This window comes from Strigops habroptila, chromosome 3 (assembly GCF_004027225.2).
Source record: "Strigops habroptila isolate Jane chromosome 3, bStrHab1.2.pri, whole genome shotgun sequence".
Lineage (NCBI taxonomy): Eukaryota > Metazoa > Chordata > Aves > Psittaciformes > Psittacidae > Strigops > Strigops habroptila.
The window spans coordinates 28,588,079-28,603,477 of record NC_044279.2 but is presented as its reverse complement, the minus strand read 5'-3'; the positions used below and the strand labels follow the sequence as shown (position 1 = coordinate 28,603,477).

At 36.7% G+C, this 15,399-nt stretch overlaps 1 protein-coding gene across 2 annotated transcripts in view; it reads left to right on the top strand.

Annotated features, from left to right (window-relative positions):
• Positions 1 to 14,970, top strand: part of ZNF277 (zinc finger protein 277) — a 52,012-nt gene extending 37,042 nt beyond the window's left edge. The window contains exons 6-12 of one of the 2 annotated variants that reach the window (XM_030479016.1): positions 645 to 755; positions 3,707 to 3,839; positions 10,735 to 10,802; positions 11,977 to 12,073; positions 12,590 to 12,632; positions 13,344 to 13,518; positions 14,547 to 14,970. In XM_030479016.1, coding sequence (XP_030334876.1) covers positions 645 to 755; positions 3,707 to 3,839; positions 10,735 to 10,802; positions 11,977 to 12,073; positions 12,590 to 12,632; positions 13,344 to 13,518; positions 14,547 to 14,739 — 820 coding nt within the window. In that variant the 3' untranslated portion in view covers positions 14,740 to 14,970. The remainder of the gene's footprint in view (positions 1 to 644; positions 756 to 3,706; positions 3,840 to 10,734; positions 10,803 to 11,976; positions 12,074 to 12,589; positions 12,633 to 13,343; positions 13,519 to 14,546) is intronic. The other variant, XM_030479017.1, reaches the window with a different exon arrangement.
• Positions 14,971 to 15,399: the final 429 nt, after the last annotated feature.

Here is a 15,399-nt window from a genome sequence, read left to right as displayed (position 1 = left end):
GGTCTGACAGGTCATTTGAAAATCACACCTGGACTGTGGTAAAAGCAAGGCTTAGCCATGTCAACACTTGGATATTTGTTTAGTCCCCAAAAGCAGAAGCTGAGGCATAAAGAGATGTTGGGCACATAAGGAATTAACCAGTATATCTCTATTAGGAAAATATCTTATTTGAACATCCATGATGTTTGTTCGTGTGTGCTTTTGAGTGCTGTTTGTGTTGCTAGTGCTGTGTGAAGCAGTGCTGATATAAAAGCATATTGCATCCAAGAATTTCTGCTCTGCTAACTAGAACAGAGAAAAAATGACTTTTTAGAATGTTTCTCAAGACGGTTGAATCACGTGATTCGCTTCTTCAAGTTAATAAATGACCTTTGTTAACAGTGAGGGTCAAAATAAACTATATTGTAATTTTCATTTAAAAGATAATATTTCATGCACATAGACTAAGCAGTTGAAATGTTACTGAACGTTGAGCAGAGCTGAAATTGAAAACTTCCTATTTTAAAAAGTTGCATTCTTTTTTTCTAGAGTGGCAGCAACACTATTCCTGTTTATTTAATATTGGCTTTTATGCATTTTTAAAGCAATTGGTGTATTTCAAGTCACTAATTGAATAACATGACTTTTTGCTATGTCTTTTGTAGATCTGTCCTTCTCAATCATATGGCAAGAGAGCATGCTTTTAACATTGGGCTGCCAGATAACATTGTGAATTGTTACGAGTTTTTGGCTGTATTACAGGGGAAGCTCGACAAGTAAGTCTTTTTTTATTTGGGGGGTGGAGCGGGTGTTAATGGTCTTAGGTCATATTTTTTTAATCTTGGAAATCAGTTGGGTTAAATTTAATTCAACATTCATAGTTAGTTAAGAAGAATCAGAGAATGTAAGGTTATTGTGAGTGCTCTTAGAAGGCTTTTTTTTAACTCTTCGAAAGCACAAAGCTTCAGTTGTTAAGCATTGTAATAGCACATCCCTTTCACTCGCAATTGTTAATGTTCTTCTTTCTCATCACAGTCTTTCTGCTAAACATTTCTTTAATCACTGAATACGGAGTTCTTATAACAATATTTGTTTGACTCTATGTATCAATAACGTGGGATGTTTGGTCTCTCCCTTCTTTACTGCTTACAGAGTACATCCCAGAGGAGGAGAAAGCCAGTGTATATGCTGCCTTAGAAACATGTAAGCCTGAGATGGCCAAAGAAGTTAGAAAGGGAATTTGGGAGAAAAGCTTAGGTCACAAAGAACAAGAAACTCTTTACTTTGAGTTTCCTTTGCAAGTGTCTAAGTACCCTTTATAAATTTCATAAATGGGACAATAAGGAGCATGCCACAAATATAAAATGAGCTCTAGCAGAAAATTTAATTCTTTAAAAGTGAAACTAGTTTTAACAAGTTTAAGAGATTTTAATACAATCTGTAATCAAAGGCTGTAGGAGAAATTTGCCTAAATATTAGGCTTAGTTATGAAAGCCACAGAACACTTGGATCTGTGGAAACTAGGATATGGAAATGAGATTAAATAGCATTCCAAGTCAATTTAGGATCCATTCATTTGTACATCTGGGGGGGCGGAGGAAGAAAAGAAAATAAAAGGAGATTCACAGGATGGAAAAGGCAACAGGACTCTCTAATTTAGACTTTGGCCTGACAAAGAATGTGCAATCACAATAGATACATGTTAACTTTTTCCAGAAATGAAGATATGTTAATGCATTTTATGTTACCATTGGTGTTGCCTAATGCAGTGAGTTACCATGCTCACTGATAAATTGCAGCTTTACTATTTCTCAGTAGGACCTGAGGCTTTTGTTTAGAAGGAGGTTTCTCAAAGCCAGTACTCTCTGTAGTTAATACACATGCTGAAATTACTTCCAAAGCAGTGAAAGGCTACTTTGCCTACTGCTAAGAATGGACTTCATAGCTGTGCTAGTAAAATAGTACCTGAAAATATTATTAAGAGGAGAAAAATCTTGTTTCAGGCAAATAGCATGATTGCATTGCGTATGCTGAGGAAAAGCATTATGTATTCTTCCTGGGAATGCCTTTCACAAGTAGAGCAAACACTTTACTGTTAGCAGGTGGAGCAAAGCAGATATTAAAATTTATAGATGTGTTCTGCCATCAGACCTGTGATTCACCAACAAAGCAATATTTTGATTTTGAGGCTGCTAGCACAAGGAGAACTCAAAACTTCCTTAACAGTAAGCCTAAATGTTACAGCAGTTCTTGGAAGACAAAAAGATACTGAGAATCCTGAATTGCTGCTCCACACACAAGAGCTGAGGGGAATCTGAATACACCTTTACTGAAGGAGTATGAGGTTTTTCAGGGTGTAGGTACAGACCTTCTAGGCACAGTATTAATGGGTTTTGTGGGGGCAAATGCTTGAGTAAGAAAATAATTTTGTTCTTCAACACATGTATCTTAAACCCTCGGGAAACCACAGAAAGGCCTGACCCAGGCACTGTTAAAATTCCTTCTGACTATACAATCAAGCATGCTTTCATCTGTCAGTAAAGGGAAAAAAGTAATAATTTTGATTCAGTGCCACTGCTTTTTTTTTAAAAATCCATGGGTTTTCTGTTTTAAAGTGCTGTCGTTTCCCCTCCCATCACATTGTTTTTTCTGCTAGCCAGTATCTCCAATACGAAGATAAAATGCCATATTTTTAGTACATATTTTTTGTTTCACAAGAAATTGCTTTCTACAGGTTTTCCCAATCCCCCCTGTGGACATAATTTTTCAAATGGCCCAAGAAACTGTCTCCATCTTGGTAGGACATGTAAGCCATCACTTACAAGAAAAATGTTTTAGCATCTTGACTAACTGGAGGCTCAAGACCTGCATCCATTAAATAGTGATGTTCCTATAAGCTCAGGGCTCTGCTACATCTCTGCCAGAAAATGACCATCATCTGTTTCAGTGAAAATCACCCATTTAGGCTGAAATGCAGATTACTGTCCTCATAGACCACTGTCTGGGTCAAGAGATTTGACTTAATCCTTTACAGGCTCAGATGTCAGTTGATACTGCAGTGGAGAGAACAACTATTTTATAGTACTCAGAGAATTTAAAACACTGCGTATAGTTCTGTTTCAATTGCTCTGGAAGACATAAGTGTAAAATTCTCATTCATTAATGAATGTTTTCAAATTCTTATATATACTATATATATGTATAATTCATGTACATAGATATGATTTTTTTTAAAAAATATGCACATATATGTGTGTGTATGAAAGAATTTATTTACTAAATTCCATTTCTCAGGCTTTCAGAACCCATCGATCACCCTGGCAAACTTTCATTTAGTCTCTCTGTTGACTTAGAAATATCAAACTTTCTGTTCAGCTAATTTAAATTGTTTTTAAAGCTATGGAGCACGTTCAGAATTTGGGTTTTTTCACTATAAATTACAAAGAAAGTTACTGATGGATTGGATGCCAGTATAAGTGAATGCTGAGTTAAGAGTTTACATGTTGACTAGTCAGCGTCCCTCCTGTGCCTTGGTAGGACAATTTTGGGTAATCAGATTTTTCTCTCATTTTGCATGTGGGGCAAACAGTAAACTTTTATTTTATCTATATTTTCATTTTATGTTATTTTTGTCATCTCTGTGTTTGATTGACTCTGCTGTGATCTAAAATTATTATCTTGTACTGTTTTTGTTTTAATGTGTTGACCTCTTAACATTTTATCTTAGTTTGCAGTGTTTATACTGTGAAAGAGTCTTCAGAGACAAAAACACGCTTAAAGATCACATGAGAAAGAAACAGCATCGCAGAATCAATGCCAAAAACAAAGAATATGACAAATTTTACATCATTAATTACTTGGTAAGTGGTTCTATGAATGATTAGTAAATTGACTACAGAGATACAGACAATATCTTGTTAGAAGTAAGTAATTCCAAACCAGCAATTAGTACAAAGGTCAAAAATCAAGTGAAGGACTCTTAAGAAATATACTCTTTTATAGTATGATATTCTGGATAATTGTTATTCTAAGGAATAGTAAACATTTGTTGTTGAGAATTGATTTTGAGAGATGCAAGAATGTAGCTTGAAGAGACGCTAATCATCATGTCATTAGTGCTCAGTTTCTGCTTTAAAAACCAGAAGGGAAAATGAGATAATGAAGTAAATGGAGGTCTAACTTGAATGCTGTTGGCTTTGAGCTTGTTTTCTACAAAGCTTAAGCTGGAAGTGCTCTTCAGAGTATAAATTAAATGGAACGAGGTGGAAAATGAAAGATACATAGATGAAAGGAAGAGTAAGTGTTCATTTTTAGCCTCCAGGTAGGTGTATGTCGCTAGGTATTAATAATTTTTTATCTCAGACCTTTGAGAGTGTGTATGTGTGTGTGTAAAAGATTTTCACTTGCTTATGAATATAGGAGCTGCTTCAGAAGCTGCTACATTTTGTCCCAGAAGTAACTATATTTCACCTGAAATAGTCTTTGAGTCTTCTACATGTGTTAATATCCAAGTTATAAGTAGGCATCCTTGACTGTTTTACCTATTCTTTCCCGTTAATTTCTCTACCTGGGTTTTACTCAGTACTAAGAACAAAAAGTTGTATGTTTGATGCTCTGCCAAGTCCCTTTTACCCAAGATGGAGTGAATTTTCTCTGTGGCCCTGTATACTTCCCTTCAAAATATCAATGATCTAAGGCCTGTATTTTCTTTTCTAGGTGTTCAAATATCATTGTTTTAAAAACTGACCTATACTTGCTGCATGGTGTGGAAAAAGTTGTGAAGTTCTGGAGGGCAGATGTTCTCAGCTCCTTGACAGAACTGAGCATTCACTTCTTCCTTGCAAGTTAACAGACTTGAATTTAATGTTGTAATTGTTTTAAGTGATTTCAATAGTTTTATTCTTCTCTGCTAGTCCTACAGATAATCCTGCAGTTTTCAGAACTTGGCATCCTCTTTAAGTTTCCTTCTGTCTCTGACTTACATTTATTGTTCAGATTTTAATCTGTCCCAGCTATGATGAAGAAATTGAGCTAGATGACTGCCCAGAAGCACACAGAACCATATGATACTCCTTCAGAAATTTGAGAGACGTGCAGGGAGGTCATAACATCATTGCAGACACAATGGCTGTGTCATGTTAATAAGCAGAATATGCCAAACTAAATATAACAGCAAGACTAATATTCATATACTTAACCTGTTTTCCCACTCTCTCCAGTTGCTCCAAAACTGGTGGCCTTGTCCATGCTGTCTGTTGAGAATGATATACGGCCTATATGCTTCCTGAACCACATCCAAGCATTGTCTGGGTAGTGCTGCTGGCATGGCCCCGGAACATACAAACTGTTAAACAGTATGGGCAGTCACAGGACAGTGCTCAAGTCACTTGGTCCTCTTTAGTTATTGCTGGTATTCCAGGCAGGACTTCAGAGTAACTTCTTATGCCAGCCTAAACCAATTCACATATTGATAACTTAGCAGCATCACTTAGAGATGTATTTTTGAGGTCCGTGCTATTACAGACAGAGGATGGTAAATATAATTCAACTAAAATATGTCAAACAACCAAGATCTTTAAAATTGATTGGGCGGGTCTGCGTGTGCAAGGTTTGTACAGTGTGCTGCCAGCGCCTCTTCTGGGACATACTTTGAACGATCACGGTTCTTTGTCTGGCTCTATATGCTCTGCTGCAGACTTCTTTTCTTTGCACACATTTTCAGTTGTCTTTCACTACGTTCTGCTCAGTGAACTGTTTATACTCAGTTTTTCTGATCTTTCAAACTGTATCCATTTCAGAATGCTGACATTTCTTCTTTTAAGTAAAGGATCCTTTATTATTAAAGGATTAAAAACAGATTAAAAGCTTAAACACTTATAAAATAATTTGATATTAAATGTGTATTTGCACACTTACATTGCATGAGATTAAATTTTTCACTAACATGAAACTTTTAGGATAGTCGCTACATAGTAGAAAGTGTTGCTTTCCAAATAGCCTTTGGTAAACCCTTTATTTTTGCACAAAGGAGAAGAAGATTAAAAGGAAGAACTTTAATTTGTTCACTGGGGGTTCAGTAGATTGGCCTTTATGTGTAAGGAGAAATAACATTATTCTCTACTGCACATATGTAGTCTATAGTAGGTTATATTGATGCAATAGGATGGTTTGTTTTCAAGCTGTCTATATTCAGGGAATTCTAGATGGTATGCAAGGTCTGCTTTCTGTAATGACCTGATGTAGTGATTTTGCTTCCTCTCCCCCAGCATCTCACAACTTTCTAAAGGATAATTTTTTCTAATGTGTATTATCAAGTTTAACTGACATCTCAATAGTATTTAAGATCTGTGCGTCACATTGCTCTAAATGTTCAGGGTCTATTTCACAGACATGGATTACATATCAGAAATAATAGATGAACTTTCAGATTTTACTACCGAATTCATCTTGACCTAAAGATGGAGGCATACAATTTATCTATTTTTGTATATTTTCAGAAAATCTGAATTTTGAGAATGTAACAAAGATCTTACTATATGCCAATTTGATCAAGTTTGTTTTCATCATAAAGAGACTATAACACTAAGTAGGTCTCTAATGATAAACATCAGTATTATCACAATCTTACCCACTTTATTTTTAGGATGTGCACCATGAAGCTTTTCTATCAGCAACTGGATCTTAAGCTATTAAGCTACTTAAATGAGTAGTTCTTTATTACAACTATCTTACAGACATAATTGTCCTTTTTTTATAATTTTCCATTACATATTGTCTTTACCAAACACTGTATAAAATAGTCTTATTAAACTGGAACTGGCAGTTTCCTTTAATTTGTGGCTTTTGTTCTGAGACATTTTAAGGGCTTTTTGTTCAGATGTCCTGAGAATGTCTGCTGAATTGCCTCATGATCTTCTGGCCGGTTCTTACTTGTGTTCTTAAACTGATGGCAGAGCTCCCATTGATTTCATTTGGAACAGTAGGTTTGCCTGCCTTCTTCCTTTCCCTCCACTCTGCTTTTACCTTCACATGTCTTTTTAATACAGTTGTGAGAATCTGTTTTCTTGTAAGTTACTTTTTATGTCTATTTGTTGGTAATTCCCTCTTCTAAATTTCCAATTTGGCATAGCAACGAGTAATATAGTGCAAATTCCTTTGTAAATATTCTTTCATTCTGAGGTTTTCTATGACTTCTGTCATGGCCTACAAGCTGGTTTGATTTGTCTACCCTCATTTAATTGACATATTCCCATGTTAGCGTTAAGGTAAATTACACATGATCTTTAGTAGGAGTGGCAGCTTTTTTGTCATGTGCGAGATTTCTTTCATAAGCAAGTATCAAAAGTTTATTATTGAGTAGTTACATTGAATTAGACTGGGAGGTTTGCAATTATGCAAATGACTTGAAAGGCAGTGCAGACTTCCCAGTGGATTTGGAGGTCTTTTGTCAGTTTTGTATAAGTATGGAAAATGATACCAATCTTATTCAGAAAGGCTTGAAGTATAAATGGAAAAAGACCAACTGATAGTAGAGAGTGAAGAACTGAGCAGCAATGCATCCAAGACATACATGTAGGTTACCTTATTTTTCTTTTCTCAAAAAACTATTCCAACCTAATTTTCTTGTTTCTGTGCCTGTGTTAGCCTGTAGCCCCAGGACTCACTTTACTCAAAGGGCCAAGTAAAGATGGAGAGGGAAGAACTCTGTAGTCTGTGGTGCCTGCTGGAGGCCATAAAAGAACAGAAGGCAGTATTAAAACTCTCTTATTCCCAGCCCCAGGAACTGAGACAGACCCAGACTGAGAGGGCCTTCCCTTCTGTGTTCACCTGGTTGTTACCAGCAGCACTTTAAGGATAAAGCATGCTCTGTAAGAAGCACAGATGTTTATTTTCAAATTGGCAAATGGCATGTATCTGTAGTAATGTAAAATCACTATAATGAATGCGCTTATGACTAACCTAGACAGCTGAAAAATGGTACCTATTACTTATTAGAAAACTTGTTTCATAAAGCCTTTATTTTTCCTCAAAGATGAAAAAATGTTTTTCCTCATTACCAAGCCCGAAATCATCATTATTACCTGTTAGGGGCCAGGGGAAGAATGCTTTGTTATGGGGGTTACTATGTATATTTAGCCTATTTGAATTACACAGTGTATATTTTGGAAAATAGTAAAGGGAGACCCTTCATCAGTTGGTGATAGTTCAAAACTTAATAAAATCCCACAAGTGGGGGAATGCTTCATATTGAAATTCATCCAATGTTTATTACTAATGCTGGTGTAAGATCCTCTCTTCTATGTGCTAAAGCATCTTGAGTTCTGATATAAAATAATCCAGATGATCGCAGTAAGGCAGGTAAGAAGAAGAGTGAGAGGAAATTTGCAGGGGAAAGCAGCATCTGTTTGGAGTTTCTGAGCTCCACAGGCCTGGAGCTCTGTTTTCAGGTAGTTCTGTAACTGTTCTTTTGGGAAAACTGCTTGAGATACCAGCTGCTGTTTCTAGTTTGTCCTATCTCAGCACTTCTTCTCAAGTTAGGGTATGTTGCCTCAGTGAAGCACGCAGACTGTCTCCCTGTAGAACCTTTAAAATTGCGCTCGAGAAGGTAAATTGTCAGTGAGGCAATTCATCTCTGTGCATTTAGACTTCATTTTTCAAGGGGAAATAATCAAATCACACACATTTGGGTTTACTTGGATATATAGCAAGGCCTGTAGCTTTTTTAGTTATGTGTTTTCTACTGTTTGAACTACAAACAATGTCAAGTCTGGTTTTTTGTCTTGTTTTGTTAAGAATTTCTTGGGAATCTCTAGAGATGATTGCTGGGAGCTCTTGCCTCTTAGATGAAAGAGCAAGGGAAGTTGAATACTTAACAAAGGCACCCTTGGTCCCAGATGCCCATCAAGCTGTAGAGCTAAAAAGGCGTATGTTACAAAAAACAAAAATCAAAAAAACTGGAAGAGCTTTAAGAATGCATCCAAGAACTCTTTCCCACCCAATTGCTCAGCTTCGGTCTCTTGGCACTTTCATCACAGTGTACCCAGTTACCCAGGCACTGTGCAATTTTCCAGTGATACAAGACCTGGTTAGCTTTTTCCTTTTTCCTTTTTTTTTTTTTCCTCCTCTGAATATAAATAGATGAGGGAAACAGAGACCTTCTCTGCCTTCTTCACAGAAACATCATAAAGAAACACCAACAACAATAAAGCTTTTGTGTGTTTTTTCCCTTTCACCTTTAATTGAAGGGTGAAGCTTAACATTGGCTGCTGTTTTGAACATACTCTTTTGTGCATATATACTTCAAGCTGGTACAAGGAAAAATTGTGAGCATTCGTCTTCATTTTGCATGGTTGTAAGCAGCTATCCACTCACTAAGGTGTTAACATTAGCAGCCATAGGAAACTAGTGTGTGGCAGGGAGAACATGGTGAGAGGTGTTAATAGCTTCATGTTATCTCACAGTGATGGTGACATTAATGAGTCTCCCCTGTAACTCAGCAAGTTTACACACAACCATGTAGCATCACTGAATTAATTACTGAGTTTTCATTCTGTAATATATGATGACATGTTTAGAGCTGTCTGGAGACATTGGTTTATCATTTACCTGATAGACACTAACAGCTTTGTAAATTCTCATTAAATTGTTAAATGATGGATATCTTTTCCTTCTTTTGCCAACCAACCATGAAGACAATAATAACACTTGTTACTAAGGATGTTATTAAAAATGTTTATTAGAGAGAATATTTGAATGAGATAAATGAAAGAATGATCTTATTAGCTGCCTTTTTTTTAATGGGGATGAGATTGTCAACTATGATCTTTGTGAATCCTTCACAGCAGTCAAAAGCATGATTTCAAAAATACTATTTTGATTACAGGTTAGTTTGCTCAGGTTTACTTTTAAAGGCAGGAAGAATCAGAGCAAAAGGAAAACAGTAGCTAAATATCAGTGCTGGTATTTCAGTAGAGCACTTCAGCTTTTTATTGCCTGTTATTTATATTGCAGTCATGCTGAGAGTGCTTGCCATTGTGCTGAACGCTGCACAAATGTATTGGGATGTACTTTGTGCTGAAGGTCTTTCAGATATAAATAAGCAACACACAAAGTAAAAGGAAGAACAGAACACCATGAATAGGTGTGCTTACATTCACGCCTGAGAAGAGGATGGAATAGAAACTGGAGTCTAGCTCAGAGATCTATGCCCTGGATCTATGCCCTATGCTGCCTTTCTGGGGTACTCTGTAACTAAGTTTATGCCATGTGTTTTCACTAACATAACCTCGTACAAAGTACGAGCACTGACTGGTGTAGCTATGCCAACTGAAGTCTCAGGTGTGATAGCTGCATTAAGCAGCATATGCTGCATGAAGTGCAGGGTAGGCAGATTGAATAGAGGAAGTGTGATGGCGAACTCGAGATGGTGATAACTTGCCCACCTTGCAAACATCTTGGTAGTGTTGCAACGCTTTAGTTTTACACACAGCTTGGATGGTTTTCTTGAGAACTCTGTGCCAAATCATCATCTTCCCAGATACAGGGTGGGGAACGCGCCATTAAAAGACAAAACAAATTGTTACTTTAAGAATTATTACTAAAGCAATGTTGTACGACTACCTTTAACTCACAGAAGTACTAAAGTGATCCAAAATAAGATGTTGACTGTGATTTCTGAGATGTTCATTCCACTGATATATAAAATGTTATGTGAAACAGGAAATATTTTTTCTTTTTCTTCTTTTTTCTCACCAGGAATTTGGAAAGTCCTGGGAGGAAGTGCAGTCAGAGGATGACCGGGAGTTACTAGATAACCTAGAAGAGTAAGAGTTACTTATGTGCCCATTATAAAGACTTGCAAGGCCATTATCATTGAAAGTAGTTACAGGGAAAATGCTGTGCACAGTTAAAATTCATTTAAGCCAATCAAATCAACTCCAAGTTGTTTTCATTAAAGATACTTCTCCACAATGAGGGCTGTAAATTTTGTATTTCAACCAGAAGCCTATTTTTCATTTGCACAGAGCTCAAACAAGAGCTGTTTGGGTTTGTAATGGTGTACGTAAAATGGGTTAATTTTTACAGTTGTACCAAAAAACCAGTTGAACGAGTTTTGCTCAAATTTAAAAATCAAGAGTAAGCATCAAAAATGTCAGTATGAGAAAGGAATTATATGAAAAAGTCTGATAAAAAGGTAACAGCTAGAAATTAAAGCAGGATTTTGAAGGGAAACTTCTCAGCAAAGCTGACTGAGGGTGACATCCACCTCTCCTCTGCCCTCTTCTGTGATCCAGGCCCTCAGATCACTGCAGAGGTGGCTTCCTTGGCCATAGAGAATTGAATAGGCAGGAAGTAATTTGTGGGTATTGGGGTCCCTGACCTTCCTGGTTCTGTCTGTGACTTGAGCTTAATTTGACTTGATTATATCTGCAATAATATTTCTCTCTCTCAGTAGTACTGGGGATTTAAATGGATGTGTTGGTAAAGTATTCTCTGTGTGCATGTCTAAATGCAGCATCAATGAGTGTCTCAGGAATAATAATATTTGTTAAGTAAATAACAAAGTCTGTCTGATGATTATGTCTTTGGCTGGTGTATTGAAAGATTAGAAAGGTATAAAAGAATTTTAAAAGACCTTATAGAGATAAACACTGTATGCAATATTTGGTGACTTGCCAAACTGGATAGCAACTGAAGTTAATATCCTATTTGTTAGTGCAGGCAAATTCAAGTAGGACTTTTGCTGCCTGTCTGCACAGGAATTACCCAACAGTAACTGCTCAGTTACTCTTGAACTTGTAATTTTTTTTTTAGAGTGTAAATCAGATTCTAATCATGTATTCAGATATAAATCCACAGTCTCTTCCACCCCTTTAAAGTATTCAGTTTTTCTGGATTTATTTCTAGCACTGTGAGTGCAGAATCTGAAGTGCCCTTTCACTAATGTCTCTTCTCTTTTCCACAATTAAATGAATCTTTTTGGCTCTTAATCATAAGAGACTGGTCTGACTGGGAAGAACATCCTATATGTGCTGTTTGCCTGTTCTGTGAACAACAAGCAGACACCACAGAAAAACTGTATCTTCACATGCAGGTAAGACTTGTTTTAATTTAACAGTTCTTTTATCACTTTGGAAATAAAGAGTAGGATTGTAGCATCTTTGTTAAGATCAAATCAGCTGCTGCATTTGAATGCCCTCTTTAGTGCAGAAATAAAGTACTGCATGTATCTCCAGCATCTCTTCTCTAAAATAGACACAGGAGTCAAGTTGTACATTGAGACTATGACTAGCCATTACTTGTGAGTATACAGACTGGTACAGATAATAAACAGATAGCATCTTTACTATTGTAGTGGTTTGATGATTTAATACACTTAATGGTTAGCATCTGTGTTTCAGTTTTAATAAACTATTTAATGGGAGTGTTGCAGTCTAACAATACAAAAGTTTCTGATGAAACAAAACTTGAGGGGGGTCGTTTCATGTATTGGTGTTTGCATGTCTATATGCATATGTCTCAGTCTATGAAACGTTGAGCTGTTTTTAACTTGGAATAGTAGAAGTAGTGGAAATAAGATATTTTTTTATTTCCATTTTTTTCCCTTCAGAAATCACATGGATTTGACTTTCCTAAAATAAAGTCAGAGCATGGTGAGTAAGAGGTGCTGTAATTGTCAGCATTTGCCACTAGTGTGGAGAAAACCACATCATAAGAGTAGTGGAAAACAACTATATCGATTTAATTCTTGTTCGGACATTTAACTTTTCCATTGTGGAAACTGTTTCTCCCAGTTTACAAAAGGAAGCCAAGAACACTTTATTTTTCTGGAACTGTTGTTAGTGCCAAGGATGTCTGCTATTTTCTTTAGAACCATTGCATTCTTTTGCAGAGTAGCTTCTACAGATACCCACTCTATGAGTCCCAGATCTGTCTGCTGGAGTACTGGAATTATTATTATTATTATTATTACTATCGTTATCATTATTATTGACATTGTTATTATTATGGATATTATTATTGCTATTATTATTGCTATTGTTGTTATGCCTGTTGATACTTGATTGCCAGTGAGAAAGCTGTGCTCTAGGCTTTGTTCAGCCAGTGTTTGCTTTCTGCTGGTGACCAAGCAGAGAGACTTACTTGGACTGAGAGGAAGCAAAATGTTTACAATTTTTACATTGAAAGAAGGGCTATTTCCTCTACATCTGGGAAAAAGCATTTGTTCAGTTGATTTGCTAAGTTACAGCATTCTGGCAGTGCTGGTCTTCCATAAACTCTTACCAGTCTCTATGCTGAATCCAGGAAAGCATTTATAAATTAAATCTTATATTTCCCAAGTGCTTCTTTGCTATTTTTCCCAGGTCTGAACTTTTATCAGCAAGTAAAGCTAGTGAACTTCATCAGGAGAGAAATCCATCATTGTCGTTGTTACAACTGCCAGGAGAAATTCCAGTCTAAAGGAGGATTGATAAGTCATATGGAGGAGACCAAACATGTTACATTCCTGCCAGCCAGGTCTACATGGGATCAACCACAGTAAGGGCATGCATGTGTCTTCCAGCATTTATACTGTTATTTGATAATATCTGTAAAACAATAAGTTGAAAGTTCTGGGCTTTGCCAGTGCAATATGGTCTGAGCTCCCCAGCTCTGCTGGCCCGGAAAAAATTATAACTGATCTCAGAACTACTCAGAATTAGAAATCTCTGTAGTCTGAAGCTAAAATGAACATGAGATACTGCTCTTGTAGTTGCACCCAGGATGCACTCTCCCTATAAGGTGTGTCTGCACTGTCAGGTCAGTATGCTAGAGAAGGCTATTGTTGCGAAATTGTGTTTTGCCTGTATTTGCAGTTGTGCAGTACATGGCAAAAAGCATACATGGTACACACAGATCATGTTCGCTCCTGGTGGAACAGAGGCTGAGCCTGTGCATCATAGTGACATCTCGAATGTCCCTCTTATAGGCACCTTTTAGGTCTTCCAGCCATTGGCTCTCTAAACACATGCAGCTCATGCCTGTGTTGGGATGGGCACCTGACACGTATCCCATTGCTAGTAAATACACACTGTAGGCATATGGTTATAGAACCAAATCAAACCGCTTCTTTTGCATGTCTAATGTAGATATGTGCATAATGTCTACCTAATTTTAGGCATCAAAACAAGTTTACCCTTAGTTTTCTCCATAGCAAATAGAGTGTTACAACGCTGTTTCAGATTTTAAGTAGGCTGAATAGGTCTGGGGGATGATACCATAGGTGGCAGAACACTCAAACAGCTCAGAACAGCATTTGTTGTGGGACAAATCTGGATCTGCAGCCTTGGTTGTGACAATGTACAGGTGAAGAAATAGGGGGAAGGACTTGTCTGTTGCCAGCTCTTCTGTACAGCTCTTCTAAGGTGTATATGCCGATTGGATTTTTTGGGTGTGCTATTTACTGTCATTCCAGACAACCAGACTTTCGCATTTTTTCTTTCTTAAAATGTAATCTCCTAAAATATGCTCAGCCTCTTTGAAATAAAATATGTGGCTGTCTAGTAATTATGCCTTGTTTCTTTCAGGTATTATTTTCCTACCTATGAAAATGATACGCTCCTGTGCACGCTCTCAGACAGTGAAGATCTGATAACTGAGGATCAAAGTGAAGATACCCCTGTTGTAAGCGAAGATATATCCAATCTAGAAGCTCTCAAACAGAGCAGTGTTTTAAACCAGCTCCTGTATAAAGAGAACCAGAGTCAGGAGAAATTCTGACCTTGAATTACAGCTGCTGACTCTTGAGTGTTTCTTCTGCAAGATAAAAAAACCCACATTCTTTCACTAATATGGGAATGCAGTTTAACTCATAGATGTTATCACTGGGCAAATATTACATGAAAGTGAATGCCAAATAAAATTTAAGTGTAAACTCTTTTGGTTTATATTCCTTTAAAATTTAGCTGTATTGTAAAATAAAATGCTGGATTTTCTGCCTGGATCTCCAAATACTTTTAGTATTACTTATAAATAGGATTTTCCTTTTTTTTTTTTTTTCCCCTGAATAAATCAGAATCAGAGTCTTGGTCTGTTACATAAAGCTAATTTTGCTATTTTAACCTTAGACCTTCTTCAAAGTGAAAACAGATCTGTATATCTCTATTATTCATCATCGATATATGATATATACGGTGCCTGTTCTGAAAACTGGCTCAGAAACATCAGTAGAGCTCTGCCTGGCCCATGGGGATCTGACTGCATGGAAAGCTGCCAATCCAAAACCTAAAAAAGCATAGGAACAACTTCAATGTTGGTTTCATCAAAGATCCAAAGAATTTAAAGTAGACTGTTTGTATGGGCATGAACTGAGATGCAAAATAGTGACTTAGAAGATTGCAGATACATACATCCAAATTAAATTCAACTGTCCAGTAAAGT